General features: G+C 42.8%; 2 protein-coding genes across 3 annotated transcripts in view; both read left to right on the top strand.

Annotated features, from left to right (window-relative positions):
• Positions 1-1779: 1779 nt before the first annotated feature.
• LOC109909898 (pyruvate dehydrogenase E1 component subunit alpha, somatic form, mitochondrial-like) lies at positions 1780-4882 on the top strand (the record flags this gene model as incomplete). Its single annotated transcript, XM_031795301.1, is given in 8 exon segments — positions 1780-1863; positions 1936-2028; positions 2099-2254; positions 2380-2388; positions 2390-2452; positions 3146-3213; positions 3558-3666; positions 3800-4882. Coding segments are annotated over 8 exon segments (747 nt in total), but the record flags the coding sequence as incomplete, so codon positions are not given.
• A 3905-nt stretch (positions 4883-8787) lies between these two features.
• The window catches only part of LOC109909899 (ribosomal protein S6 kinase alpha-3), a 37503-nt gene continuing 31066 nt past the window's right edge, over positions 8788-15224 (top strand). For both annotated transcript variants that reach the window (XR_004204039.1, XM_031796599.1), the window contains exons 1-2: positions 8788-9183; positions 10778-10837. Coding sequence is in view for 1 of the 2 variants with exons in the window: in XM_031796599.1 (XP_031652459.1) it covers positions 9121-9183; positions 10778-10837 (123 nt within the window). In the remaining variant the exon portion in view is untranslated. The remainder of the gene's footprint in view (positions 9184-10777; positions 10838-15224) is intronic.

Here is a 15224-nt window from a genome sequence, read left to right as displayed (position 1 = left end):
TCTCTCTCTGATCTCTCTCTCTGATCTCTCTCTCTGATCTCTCTCTGATCTCTCTCTCTGATCTCTCTCTCTGATCTCTCTCTCTGATCTCTCTCTCTGATCTCTCTCTCTGATCTCTCTCTCTGATCTCTCTCTCTGATCTCGCTCTCTGATCTCTCTCTCGCTCTCTGATCTCTCTGATCTCTCTCTCTGATCTCTCTCTCGCTCTCTGATCTCTCTGATCTCTCTCTCGCTCTCTGATCTCTCTCTCGCTCTCTGATCTCTCTCTCGCTCTCTGATCTCTCTCTCGCTCTCTGATCTCTCTCTCGCTCTCTGATCTCTCTCTCGCTCTCTGATCTCTCTCTCTGCTCTCTGATCTCTCTCTCTGCTCTCTGATCTCTCTCTCTCTGATCTCTCTCTCTCTGATCTCTCTCTCTCTGATCTCTCTCTCTCTCTGATCTCTCTCTCTCTCTGATCTCTCTCTCTCTCTGATCTCTCTCTCTCTCTGATCTCTCTCTCTCTCTCTGATCTCTCTCTGATCTCTCGCTCTCTGATCTCTCTCTCTCTCTGATCTCTCTCTCGCTCTCTGATCGCTCTCTCTCTCTCTCTGATCTCTCTCTCTCTCTCTGATCTCTCTCTGATCTCTCTCTCTGATCTCTCTCTCTCTCTCTCTGATCTCTCTCTCTGATCTCTCTCTCTCTGATCTCTCTCTCTCTCTCTCTGATCTCTCTCTCTCTCTCTGATCTCTCTCTCTCTCTGATCTCTCTCTCTCTCTGATCTCTCTCTCTCTCTGATCTCTCTCTCTCTCTCTCTGATCTCTCTCTCTCTCTCTGATCTCTCTCTCTCTCTCTGATCTCTCTCTCTCTCTCTTGATCTCTCTCTCTCTTCTGATCTCTCTCTCTCTGATCTCTCTCTCTCTGATCTCTCTCTCTCTCTGATCTCTCTCTCTCTGATCTCTCTCTCTCTGATCTCTCTCTCTCTGATCTCTCTCTGATCTCTCTCTCTGATCTCTCTCTCTCTCTCTGATCTCTCTCTCTGATCTCTCTCTCTCTCTCTGATCTCGCTTCTGATCTCGCTCTCATGATCTCTCTCTCGCTCCTCTGATCTCTCTCTCGCTCTCTGATCTCGCCTCTGCTGATCTCTCTGAAACTCTCTCTCGCTCTCTGATCTCTCTCTCGCTCTCTGATCTCTCTTCTGCTCTCTGATCTCTCTCTGCTCTCTGATTCTCTCTGATCTCTCTCTCTGACCTCTCTCTGTCTCTCTCTCTGATCTCTCTCTCTCTTGATCTCTCTCTCTCTCTGATCTCTCTCTGATCTCTCTCTGATCTCTCTCTCGCTCTCTGATCTCTCTCTCGCTCTCTGATCTCTCTCTCGCTCTCTGATCTCTCTCTCGCTCTCTGATCTCTCTCTCGCTCTCTGATCTCTCTCTCGCTCTCTGATCTCTCTCTCGCTCTCTGATCTCTCTCTCTGATCTCTCTCTCTCTCTGATCTCTCTCTGATCTCTCTCTCTGATCTCGCTCTCTGATCTCTCTCTCTGCTCTCTGATCTCTCTCTCTCTCTCTGATCTCTCTCTCTCTGATCTCTCTCTGATCTCCCTCTGACCTCTCTCCCTCTGACCTCTCTCCCTCTGACCTCTCTCCCTCTGACCTCTCTCCCTCTGACCTCTCTCTCTCTCTCCCTCTGACCTCTCTCTCCCTCTGACCTCCCTCTGACCTCTCTCTCTCTGACCTCTCTCTCTCTCTCTCTCTCTCTCTCCCTCTGACCTCTCTCTCTCTCTCTCTCTCCCTCTCTCAGGTCGTAGAGGGGTGTGGCCAAGGGTAAAGGTGGTTCTATGCACATGTACGCTAAACACTTTTATGGAGGGAACGGAATCGTGGGGGCTCAGGTAACTATCTGAACAGGTCACTTACACACACACACCCATGCATTCTCACTGTGTGTTTGTGTGTATCTACAGGTTCCATTGGGGGCAGGTGTGGCACTAGCCTGTCAGTACCAAGGCAACAACCAGGTGTGCGTGGCGCTGTACGGAGACGGAGCAGCCAACCAGGTGAGGTCTATCTAACGGTTACAATGAAGTCATTAAATCATCATCATTGTCTCTTATCTTGTCCAATCAGGGCCAGATCTTTGAGTCGTTCAACATGGCGGCTCTGTGGAAGCTGCCGTGTATCTTCATCTGTGAGAACAACAAGTTTGGCATGGGGACGTCTGTAGAGAGATCTTCCGCGAGCACTGACTACTTCAAGAGAGGAGACTATATACCTGGAATCAAGGTAGGACACACACACACACACACACACACACACACACACACACACACACACACACCACTCACTCACTCACTCACTCACTCACTGTGTATCTTTGCTATATTAACCCCTCCGTCCCTGTGGTTTAGGTGGATGGCAATGGACGTTCTGTGTGTGAGGGAGGCCATCAAGTTTGCTGCAGACTACTGCAGAGCTGGGAAGGTGAGCTATAATGGCTTGTAGAGCTGGAAAAGATGAGTTCTGTTTGGGGCAGAGAAAGTTATAACTGATTTAAGAGCTTGAAGAGTGTTAAGAATCACTTTGTCTCAGGACAGTGAAATCTCAGAAGGCTGATCAGCATGTAGTATCACACCAGTGTCTCTTGCTTGACAGAGGGAGGCTCAGCCCAGTGACCAGTAGAATAAAGGCAGTCTGTGGAAGAGACTATAGGACAGAGCTGTAACTGTTCCCAGTTGAACCACTTATGGTGCTCCTGGTGTGCTACAGGGCCAAAGAGCACAGATATAGAGACATCAGGTCATCTTTGGAGACAGGTTATTGACTTGGCGGCGCAACTGTAGCTAGACAAATAGTGTAGAAGCAAACTGCTTACTAACTGTAAACAATTTTAGCTGGCTAGCTAATCATCAGCTAACTGTGGGACAAAACAATTAAGTTATTTACCATTAATTAGCCACCTCAAATGTCGATGCAGTTTCCAAAACTGCAAGGGACAGACCATATATCAGTTGTATATCTTTGCTGCAAGGTGTCACCAGTAATGTTAACTTTTTGATGTTTTATGAAGTCTCCACTTTCCAAGTGTGTAGAATTCCCTGATCAGGCCATTCAGCTGTGTCATAGGAGCGTTGGTTAGCATTTTGAGTCTCCTGGCTTTGAAACCTCTCTGCCCAGGGTCCTATTGTGATGGAGCTGGAGACCTACCGTTACCATGGACACAGCATGAGCGACCCCGGGGTTAGGTGAGATGTGATCTGTGACCGTCACCTGACCCCCGGTTTCTCTCCACCTCCTCACTACACCTCTCCTTTCTGTCTCTTGCCCTCTACCTTGTGTAGCCGCTCTACTTCACTCTCCAATGTAGCCTGTCCTGTAGGCTCACCCAGTGTCGTTCAGTGTTGGTTTGGGATGTGCCTAATAACACTGTACCATCGCTTCCATGCCAGCGCGTGCTAGCTCTCTCTTGCTCTATTGCTCTCTCTCTGTGTGCGTGTGTGTTTCTCTCTCGTCAACGAAGGGCTGGAGCCGAACACTGCTAATAAGGTCTAACTCCTCTTCTTCCTGTGTGTGATGTAATGTCCTGTAGCTACCGTTCACGTGAGGAAATCCAGGAAGTGCGCAGTAAGAGTGACCCCATAACCATGCTGAAGGAGCGTATGCTGTCCAACAACATGGCTTCTGTGGAGGAGATCAAGGTACTCACACCTTCACCGACAAACAAATATACAGACAGACACACAAACATACACATAGACACACAAACATACAGACACAGGTGGTCCAATTCTTCCTTCCTTCATTACCTACTTCCTTCCTCCCTACCATTAGGAGATAGATGTAGAGATCAGGAAAGTGATCGAGGATGCGGCCCAGTTTGCGATCTCTGACCCTGAGCCGCCATTGGACGAGCTCTGCAACCACATCTTCGCCAACAATCCACCCATGGAGGTCCGTGGGACCAACCCCTGGGTCAAACTGAAGTCTGTCAGTTAGACACACACATGGACCAAACTACTGTACAGTCTATCAGCTGCACATCCCTTTCTACCCTCTGCAACCAACCCCTGGGTGAAAGTCTACTCCTCCTGTCCTCTGGCTCCCTTCTCTTATTCCCTCATGAATTGTCTCTAAATGCACTATATGAAAAAAGGTCATGACCCTGTAGGTCGGAGTTCAGTCTGTAGCAGCAATCCAAACCAGTCTGGCACCTCTGACACTGACGTCACTGGTATTTATTGACACTGTATTGAGTATATTATGTAGTTTTATGTATTCTCCTGACACTGAGGGACCACCTGTCTGTAGATTGGAGGTGTATGGCTTAGGGCAGGCTTTTGTTCCAACCTAGCACTAACACACCTGACTCAATCAGTCATCAAGACATTGATTAGCTGGATCTGGTGTGTTCACACTGGTACTTACTAAGCTTGCACACCCTCTAACTCTCCAGTACCAGGGTTGGCTACCCCTGGATAAGGGAGTGTGTGTGGGGATGGTTCTAGGTTAAACCAAGTTCATCTCCCTGTAAGGTTTCAGACTGTTAGTATGTATTACCTCTGACCCAGATGTTATTGTAGCACCGTAGCACTTTGACTAGATAGATAAACTAATGAGATATCATACTGCAGGTCATTATTGTCATCATAGAAAAAGGGACCATCAATGGTGGTCAATTTCTTGCTCTTCCTCTCCTTCTTTAACTTCCTCCCGGGCATCAATCTATCCTTCTTTAACTTCCTCCCGGGCATCAATCTATCCTTCTTTAACTTCCTCCCCGGCATCAATCTATCCTTCTTTCCGTGAGCAGCGGATACTGATCCAAGCACTAACAGAAGAACTGAAAAACTGAACAATTGTTGTACAGTTTGTTGTGATTTGACTGAAGCAATAAAATTGGCAGAGACTGTGTGATATGTTAGTTGTTTGTGTCTGATAACACTGCAGAGTTCTGTGTGCAAGACAGCTAATAATGTACCAAACCTCATGAGATTAGCTTCTCAGCTGGAGCCATCTTTTAAAAACATTTTTTTTTATCTTAATCAAAAAAACTGAAATATACAAACAAGAGTACATAAACCAAATATACAAACAAGTGTACATAAACCTAATATACAAAAACCAGAAATATACAAACAAGAGTACATAAACCTAATATACAAACAAGAGTACATAAACCTAATATACAAACAAGAGTACATAAACCTAATATACAAACAAGAGTACATAAACCTAATATACAAACAAGAGTACATAAACCTAACAGACGGGTATTACATATCAAGATTCATTTTACATTTGTTAAATACTTTCATGGTGCGTCTTGCTTTTACATTTACTGATTATTTAAAAATAGTATTCCAATTCTATCTGAAATAATGTGAAAAGGGGTTTGTTCTCTGCCCACTTCATTTTATGGACAAAGAATCTTCCATGAAAGATAAGCAAATTAACAATGAATGTTAAATCAGGGTCCATATCATTTGGTTCAAAATAAAACATAACAGAGTCTTTCAAATTAACATTAGTTGTTTCCTTTAAAATAAAATCTAACTCACACAAATCTTCTGACATAAGAGCAGTCCCAAAATAAATGGTGAAGAGTCTCTGGGTCACAATTACAAAATACACTTTTGTTATCAACAGCTATTTTAAATCTGTGTATAATAAAGGTCTTTACAGGGTAGATTCTATGAATGAGTTTGTATGATACTTCTTTCACCTTATTAGATATACAATATTTACCAGACAACAACGAAACTTTGTTCCAGTTCACTTGTCCCAGGGCTGCATTCCAGTTCACTTGTCCCAGGGCTGCATTCCAGTTCACTTGTCCTAGGGCTGCATTCCAGTTCACTTGTTCTAGGGCTGCATTCCAGTTCACTTGTCCCAGGGCTGCATTCCAGTTCACTTGTCCCAGGGCTGCATTCCAGTTCACTTGTCCCAGGGCTGCATTCCAGTTCACTTGTTCTAGGGCTGCATTCCAGTTCACTTGTCCCAGGGCTGCATTCCAGTTCACTTGTCCTAGGGCTGCATTCCAGTTCACTTGTCCTAGGGCTGCATTCCAGTTCACTTGTCCTAGGGCTGCATTCCAGTTCACTTGTCCTAGGGCTGCATTCCAGTTCACTTGTCCCAGGGCTGCATTCCAGTTCACTTGTCCTAGGGCTGCATTCCAGTTCACTTGTCCTAGGGCTGCATTCCAGTTCACTTGTTCTAGGGCTGCATTCCAGTTCACTTGTCCTAGGGCTGCATTCCAGTTCACTTGTTCTAGGGCTGCATTCCAGTTCACTTGTCCTAGGGCTGCATTCCAGTTTACTTGTCCTAGGGCTGCATTCCAGTTCACTTGTCCTAGGGCTGCATTCCAGTTCACTTGTCCTAGGGCTGCATTCCAGTTCACTTGTCCTAGGGCTGCATTCCAGTTCACTTGTCCTAGGGCTGCATTCCAGTTCACTTGTCCTAGGGCTGCATTCCAGTACATTTTAGCAGAGGGAATAGTAACATATTGACATAGTGTCCTTATATACATGTTATTACGTTTAAAATGTCAATTCCTTCTAGTTGTATTGAGGCTACAAAATCCTCAACAGTTGCACTTGTAGTAGTGTTATATTCTCCTAAAAGAAGAATAGCACCTTTAGGGACAGCTCTAACAACTATTTGATACTCCTCAGGACTGAATGCAACATTGTGTGTTGTAATAAATTCTGGATAATCATATAGTTGTCCATCATTCAATAATTGTTTAACCCAAATAATGTTGTTGTCAAACCAGTTCTGGAAAAACAAAGACTTGTTTTTGTATTTTATGTCTCTATTATTCCAGATTGTATATCTATGAGGGGAAATGGTGTTTGAACATGATGTTCCAAGTTAGAAGTACTTGTTTATGAAAGTTAGCAAGCTTAATAGGGATTTTACCCATATCAAAGTTGCATTTGAGTAAGAATTCTAGACCAAAAATGTGCTGGAATATTAAATTAGGGATGATATTCCAGATGCAACCCTTATTTCTTAAATAGTTTTGTATCCGTTTGATCTTAAATATTATATTAGAGGTTTTGAAATCCAGAGCATTCAACCCTGCCTCACCTTGGGTGCTACATATTACCGCTTTTCTGAAATAAGGTTTATTCCTCCATATGAAGTTAAATAATTTAGTATCAACCATTTTAGTTACTGACAGAGGAACATCCAAGTCAAGGGAGGTATAAACTCATCTGGACCTTCAGATTGTGATAAAAGTACTCATCCAGATAAATAAAGATCTCTTAATAACCAGGAGTTACATCTTTCTGATCTTTGCTAACTGTAATACCAAGATCTGTGATCACATCTTTTACAGGGATATTACATACTGAGTTTCAGTCACATCTTTTCAATGCAAATAATTGACATTTCCTAATTAATGTGTGAAGACATTAATACACTCAATAGCTTTCTTGACTTCATTATGATCTTTCCCAAAAAATGGTGGTGTCATCAGCCAATTGTGAACATTTTCTCTCTTTGTCTTGTATCTGAATACCCCTAAAACCATCCTTATTTATATGAAGTGCCATAACTTGTGTGACCAATAAAAATAAGAAAGGAGAAATTGGGCATTCCACATCTAATGTCGAATCTTTGTGAAGTACCATGGGATAATTTAACAGAGCTGTTACTATTATTGTAATTAATTAAGACAATTACAATTTGAAAATATTGAACAAAACCAAACAATCGAAGTCTCAAAAATAAAATAATCAACTGTATCAAATGCCTTGTAAAAGTCTACAAATAAAATAAAGCTATCTTCCATAATGTGCTCATTGTAGTCTATCAAGTCCAACACTAGTCGAATATTATTACATACCCAGTCTGGTTTTATGAAGGGCAGATGGAGCCATCTTGCTTCCACCTATCCAGTTCATTTTACATCCATAAATCTAAGACATCATCTGCCAGCAGATGTCACCACAGCGCCAGAAGTCCACGCCCAGACAGTACAGCTGTATCTGAGGAGAGAAGGCAGAGATTAATGTTCTGTCACCAAGTTCAGTCTGGCAGTTCAGTATAAATATCTTTGGGTTGTAATTATACTGTTCCCGCCCACAGCACATCTTCAGTCACACACACACACACCTCTTTAGTCACAGATAATGACTCTGCCCGTTCACGGTTCTCATTATCCTTCATAGGGCCCATAAGGTGGATGGACTATAAATAGCTCATAATAAAGCAGTCTCTCACGCTAAGGACCTCCAACATCAAACTTTAACTGGTGAGAAACGATTCATACAGTCAGAGACAGACCCCTCCAAAGTCAAGGGTGGCAATTAAACTGCTAATATTAAGGTATACTATACTATGTTGGGGCGAATTGTAGCCTATGATAAAGCCCATGATTCGCCTATCTACATCATATAGTTATTATAGCCTTATCTATATCATATATAATTTTCAACACACAACCTGCAGCATATTTCAGTTCATCGCCTGAATAGCTCCGTATTGATCAGAGTCATATTCTGCACTCTGACTGTGGGCTCTTCATGGTTACGGAACCATTAGCCTTCACCAAATAATAAAGTCTCTCTTCTCACCCGGTGTCTCATGTGACCAGCCCGGCTACACTGTAACTCCAAGAGCAAGCCCCCTCACCTGCCTGTGTCCGGCTCGGAAGAGGTGTCCCGTACTCCCGCTATAAGAGGGCCCCGCCCCCAAATATGACGCAGGCGTGACTCGTCAGCCTGACAGGCAGGTAAGACACCCGGCGCCATATTGGGTCAAAACGGAAGTGAGTGAGTGAGTGAGAGAGAGAGAGAGAGAGAGAGAGAGAGAGAGAGAGAGAGAGAGAGAGAATAGGCAGTGGAAACACGGCATAGTGACACAAGGGCGAAAGTGGAGAGCGAGACAGTTTTCCGTAAAAGGCGTTAGCTCAGCTAGTGTAATGTAGTGAACATTATTCCGCTAGAGAACGACGGGGCGGCCCCTGTTTTAGAAACTCATTTTCCTCCCATTCGGGGCTAACGCGATAGCCTACTAGAATAGAACAGAGTTTTAGATTACTACATTGATTGCCTACGGTCCTGTCTGGAGCGGAGCTTTAGCGCTCTAACTAATAGACAACACTAGAATAGATCAGAGGAAACCAGGACAGCTCGAGCGCCAAGATGCCCCTGGCACAATTGCCAGATCCCTGGCAGAAGATGGCACTGGGGCGGGCGGCAAGCGAGGTGAGTGTGTGTGTGTGTGTGTGTGTGTGAGTGAGAGTGTGTGTGTGTGTGTGTGTGTGTGAGATAGTATTAATTTCCATCACCAGAAAACTGTCTGCGGGAAAAGATGTGAACAGATTATTATATTGAAGCGTCACGTTGACTGTCTCTGAGCTGCACTTCATAGATATAAACAAACGCGTAGACCCACGGGTCTGAGGCTGGCTACTGAAACCAAATGGATAAGTTGCTGAGCCTCGGATAATAGAGAGAGAGAAAGGCGAGTGGGCGGTCATCCGACAGACCGCACGATTTAGGATGCGGCTTTCAGCGGGCGTGTGTGTTTCCTGGGTGATGCGGTTAAAGCAAGCGTGACGTGTTTAAAGAGAAGTGAGTAGAGTCGCCCGCGTATGATTGTCTGAAGACATTCTCTGATTCACATTTGATTCATAATTATACCCTAGTGTACTACTGTGCACAGCCCCCTCTCTCTCTCTCTACCTTTCTCTGTTCTCTGTCTATCTCAGTATATATCTCATGCTCGATAACAAGAGGATGGACATATTATTGGTAACGTGTGTGTTCTCAATGCTTTGTGGGAGAATGTTTCTAGGGCACAACAGCACTTTCACTCACTCAATCATTCCTACACAACTAAGCAAGTTAACAATAAATGAGTTTTGGCAGCAGGTAGACTGACTGTTAGACTGTTGGGCCCTCAGTCGATACTGGTCCATTAGATAGCCATCACTGTATCACACTGTGTGTGAGTGAGTGTATGTGTGAGAGAGAGAGTTAACCATTTCATGACAGAGAGACATTAACTCTTTAATGGCAGACAGACATGAACTCTTTCATGACAGAGAGACATTAACTCTTTCATGACAGAGGCCGTGAGATGACTTTCTGTCTTTTCACTCCATCCTCTCCCTCTCTCCCGTCCTCTTCCTCTCTCCCGTCCTCTCCCTCTCTCCCGCCCTCTCCCTCTCCACTCTTTCTGTCCCTGTCTCTCTCTCTTTCTCTCTCCCTCTCTCCTGTCCTCTCCCTCTCCTATGTCCCTCTCTCTCCCCCTCTCTCCCGTCCTCTCCCTCTCCACTATCCCTCTCTCTCTCTCTCTCTCTCTCTCTCTCTCTCTCTCTCTCTCTCTCTCTCTCTCTCTCTCTCTCTCTCTCTCTCTCTCCCCTCTCTCCCGTCCTCTCCCTCTCTCTATCTTTCAATCATCCTGTTACATGTTTATCAGGCTTACTGCTGCACTGAACTAAGTAATAATAATGATAAGTGCTACTATTATGAATAATAATCATGTTACAGCCTCAGTTTATTCTGAGTGATCCAATCACTTTCATATTAAAGAAACATGTGACCTGACAGCGCCAGTACAAAAATCACTTCAACAGTTTCACTATATTTTATTATATATCCATTCCCAAGTATTTAGCGACGTTTTTGAAATGGGAATGACACAGTAATAACCTATACATTACAACGTTGTTTCGTTGGGATTCACTACATCTAGCAACACCAGGTATTTAGAAATTGTGTTGACTTCTTTGAAATAAAATTGACCTAAAATGTACATTACAATAACTAATAGTTGTTTATTGTGTTTTTGCAGGATGCCCATCGGCATGTTCTGGAGGATTCTATTGGAGAGGATGATTCTATGTCCTGTAACGTAAGTCTACACACTCAAACACACACCCCCACCCCCCTCCAAATGTCATATTATGTCTATATACAGTGTTGTAACAATGTGCAAATAGTTAAAGTACAAAGGTGAAAATAAATATGGGTTGTTTTTACAAGGGTGTTTGTTCTTCACTGGTTGCCCTTTTCTTGTGGCAGCAGGTCACACTTCTTGCTGCTCTGATTGCACACTGTGGTATTTCACCAATATATATGAAAGTTTATTCAAATTGGATTTGATTTTGAATTCTTTGTGGGTCTGTGTAATCTGAGGGAAATATGTGTCTCTAATATGGTCATACGTTTGGCCGGTTAGGAAGTGTAACTCAGTTTCCAACTCATTTTGTGGGCAGTGTGCACATAGCCTGTCTTTTCTCTCTTTCTCTCATTCTCTCTGTATGTGTGTCAGCTGTATGTATAGACATTTAAATGCAGAGGAGATGGCTTATAGATCTGCTGTCTGAGAAGAACTGAGCAGGTATTATTACTAATATCCCTAGAGGGACACACGCACGACATCGAGGTGCATCTTAGTGGGGTCTTCCTCTCACTCTGACCACAGCTCTTTAATGCCGCACCCTGTTGTCACGGAGACAGACTGTGAAACCCCCTCTCTTTCTGGAAGTGTGTGTTTGTGTGTCAGATCTGGGTCATTTATGTATGTCAAATTCTTTCACACACGTGATTTGGATTGCCTGATATAATGGAAACAATGGAATAGACCTAAAGAAGCTACGCCAAGAAAATCTAAAATAGTTTGTATTTGACCCTGTGTGTTGTAGTCCCTATGGAGAGTGTGTATGTGATGTATATTATACTTTGTGTGTGTGTGTGTGTGTGCTTGTGTGTGTATGTGTGTGTGCGTGCATGTGTTCGTGAGAGACAGAGAGAGAGGGATTGGCTGTGTCCAGCGCTCGCTGGCAGATGGTATTTAATCTTCTCAGGCCATCTGGACTGACTTTCTCTGGCGTCTTTAAACGCCCACGCACACACACACACACACACACAGACACAAACACTCTACCCTACATATGTATTTGGACAGTGAAGCTAAAACTTTTATACTCTTTATACTCCAGCATTTTGGATTTGAGATCAAATGTTTAATATGAGGCGACATTACAGAATGTCACCTTTTATTTTAGGGTATTTTCATACATTTCTAAATGGTAAAACATGTGTAAGCACTTTATGTATCTAGTCCCCCTATTTGAAGGTGTCATAAGTATTTGGACAAATTCACTTATAGTGTAACATTTATTCATAAGTTTAGTATTTTGTTCCATTCCTAGCACACAATGACTACATCAAGGTTGTGACTCTACAAACTTGTTGTGTTTCGGATGATGTTGTGCCAAATAGAAATGAATATGAATGTATTGTGTCATTGGATAATCATGAATGAATCGTAGAAAATGATGGGTGAGAAAGTTAGAGGCATAAATATCATAACCCCCACCCCCAAAAAAAGAAAATAAATTGGGGGTGTGCAGTCAGGTGTTTCAGCGACTAGTCATTTTTCACACCCTTATCTTCAATTATTCAAATCAAATCAAATGTATTTATATAGCCCTTCGTACATCAGCTGATATCTCAAAGTGCTGTACAGAAACCCAGCCTAAAACCCCAAACAGCAAGCAATGCAGGTGTAGAAGCACGGTGGCTAGGAAAAACTCCCTAGAAAGGCCAAAACCTAGGAAGAAACCTAGAGAGGAACCAGGCTATGTGTGGACTGGAGGCTGAGACAGGAGGGGTCAGGAGACACTGTGGCCCCATCTGATGACACCCCCGGACAGGGCCAAACAGGAAGGATATATTACTCAGCCTTTATCAACCTTAAGACCTATGTGCTTGTGTGTGTTTGTGTGTATGTGTGTGCTTTTGTGCGTGTATATATGTATGTGTAAAATAATAATAATACATCATTTGCTGGGGGCTTATATTTGTCCTATTTCACACATGTACAAGTGTGTATTATACTCATGTGTGAATGGGAATTTTTACATGTTCCAACTCCCCCTGAGACACCCTCAGAGTGTGGGTGTGTGTGTTGTCTAGCCAGATTGTTCTAGATCACAAAGGGCCATCAGTCAAATGTAAAAACGGTTAAATCCCCTTGGATTGATGAGAAATTTAACAATTGTATGGTTGAGAGGGATGACGCAAAATGAATGTGAAATAAATAAGTCTGTCAGCACAACCGATTGGCAAACGTACTGCAAATGGAGAAATCATATGACTAAACTAAATAAAAAGAAGAAGAAAATATTATATGAAACAAAGAGAAATGATATAATGATAGTAAAAAGCTTTTTGAAATTTTGGGCAAAAAGGCAAACTCGGCCCAATTAATTCATATTAATTGAATCAGATGGCTCATTCATCACAAAACCCACTGATATTGTCAATTATTTAATGATTTTTTAATTAGCAAGATTAGTAAACTTAGTCATAACATGCCAGCAACAAACGCTGACACTACACATCCAAGTATATCTTACCAAATTATGAAAACAAGCATTGTACTTTGAATTCCGTAATGTGAGTGTGGAAGAGGTGAATATTTTTGTTGTTGCCTATCAGCAATGACAAACCACCGGGGTCTGACAACTTGGATGGAAAATTACCCTTGGATAATAGCAGACAATATTGCCAATCCTATTTGCCATCTATTTCATTTAAGCCTACTAGAAAGTGTGTGCCCTCAGGCCTGGAGGGAAGCAAAAGTAATTTAGCAACCTAAGAATAGTAAAGCCCCATTTACTGGCTCAAATAGCCGACCAATCAGACTGTTACCAACCCTTAGTAAACTTTTGGAAAAAAAGAATTCAGGAAGATTCAGGAATTCCCCAGGGCAACTGTTTAGGCCACTTACTTTTTTCAATCTTTACTAATGACATGCCACTGGCTTTGAGTAAAGCATTTCAAAATGGGTGGCGAGGAATAAGTTAGTCCTAAATATTTCTAAAACTAAAAGCATTGTATTTGGGACAAATCATTCACTAAACCCTTACTAAACCCTTCACTAAACCTGAACTAAATTTTGTAATGAATAATGTGGAAATTGAGCAAGTTGAGGTGACTAAACTGCTTGGTGTAATCCTGGATTATAAACTGTCATGGTCAAACATATTGATACAACAGTAGCTAAGATGAGGAGAAGTCGGTCCATAATAAAGCACTGCTCTGCATTCTTAACAACTATCAACAAGGCAGGTCCTACAGGCCCTAGTTTTGTCGCAGCAGCACTACTGTTCAGTCATGTGGGAAGGTGCCACAAAGAGGGAACAGGGCAGCACGGTTGGACCTTAAGAGTACACAGGGAGCTAACATGAATGATATTTAATTATTATATAATTGTTTTTTTTAACCTTTATTTAACAGGCAAGTCAGTTAGGAACAAATTCTTATTTACATTGACGGCCTAGGAATATTGGGTTAACTGCCTTGTTCAGGGGCAGAACGACAGATTTTTACCTTGTCAGCTTGGGGATTCGATCTAGCAACCTTTCGGTTACTGGCCCAATGCTCTAACCACTAGGCTACCTGCTGCCCCAAATATGCATGTCAATCTCTCCTGGCTCAAAGTGGAGGAGAGATGGTGAAGTGTTGACATGCTAAATGCACTGAGCTGTCTGTTTAAACTACTAGCACATACAGTGCCTTGCGAAAGTATTCGGCCCCCTTGAACTTTGCGACCTTTTGCCACATTTCAGGCTTCAAACATAAAGATATAAAACTGTATTTTTTTGTGAAGAATCAACAACAAGTGGGACACAACCATGAAGTGGAACGACATTTATTGGATATTTCAAACTTTTTTAACAAATCAAAAACGGAAAAATTGGGCGTGCAAAATTATTCAGCCCCCTTAAGTTAATACTTTGTAGCGCCACCTTTTGCTGCGATTACAGCTGTAAGGCGCTTGGGGTATGTCTCTATCAGTTTTGCACATCGAGAGACTGACATTTTTTCCCATTCCTCCTTGCAAAACAGCTCGAGCTCAGTGAGGTTGGATGGAGAGCATTTGTGAACAGCAGTTTTCAGTTCTTTCCACAGATTCTCGATTGGATTCAGGTCTGGACTTTGACTTGGCCATTCTAACACCTGGATATGTTTATTTTTGAACCATTCCATTGTAGATTTTGCTTTATGTTTTGGATCATTGTCTTGTTGGAAGACAAATCTCCGTCCCAGTCTCAGGTCTTTTGCAGACTCCATCAGGTTTTCTTCCAGAATGGTCCTGTATTTGGCTCCATCCATCTTCCCATCAATTTTAACCATCTTCCCTGTCCCTGCTGAAGAAAAGCAGGCCCAAGTTTGACAGTGGGGATGGTGTGTGTTCAGGGTGATGAGCTGTGTTGCTTTTACGCCAA

This window comes from Oncorhynchus kisutch, linkage group LG18 (genome assembly GCF_002021735.2).
Source record: "Oncorhynchus kisutch isolate 150728-3 linkage group LG18, Okis_V2, whole genome shotgun sequence".
Lineage (NCBI taxonomy): Eukaryota > Metazoa > Chordata > Actinopteri > Salmoniformes > Salmonidae > Oncorhynchus > Oncorhynchus kisutch.
This window is presented reverse-complemented; position numbering and strand designations above follow the sequence as displayed.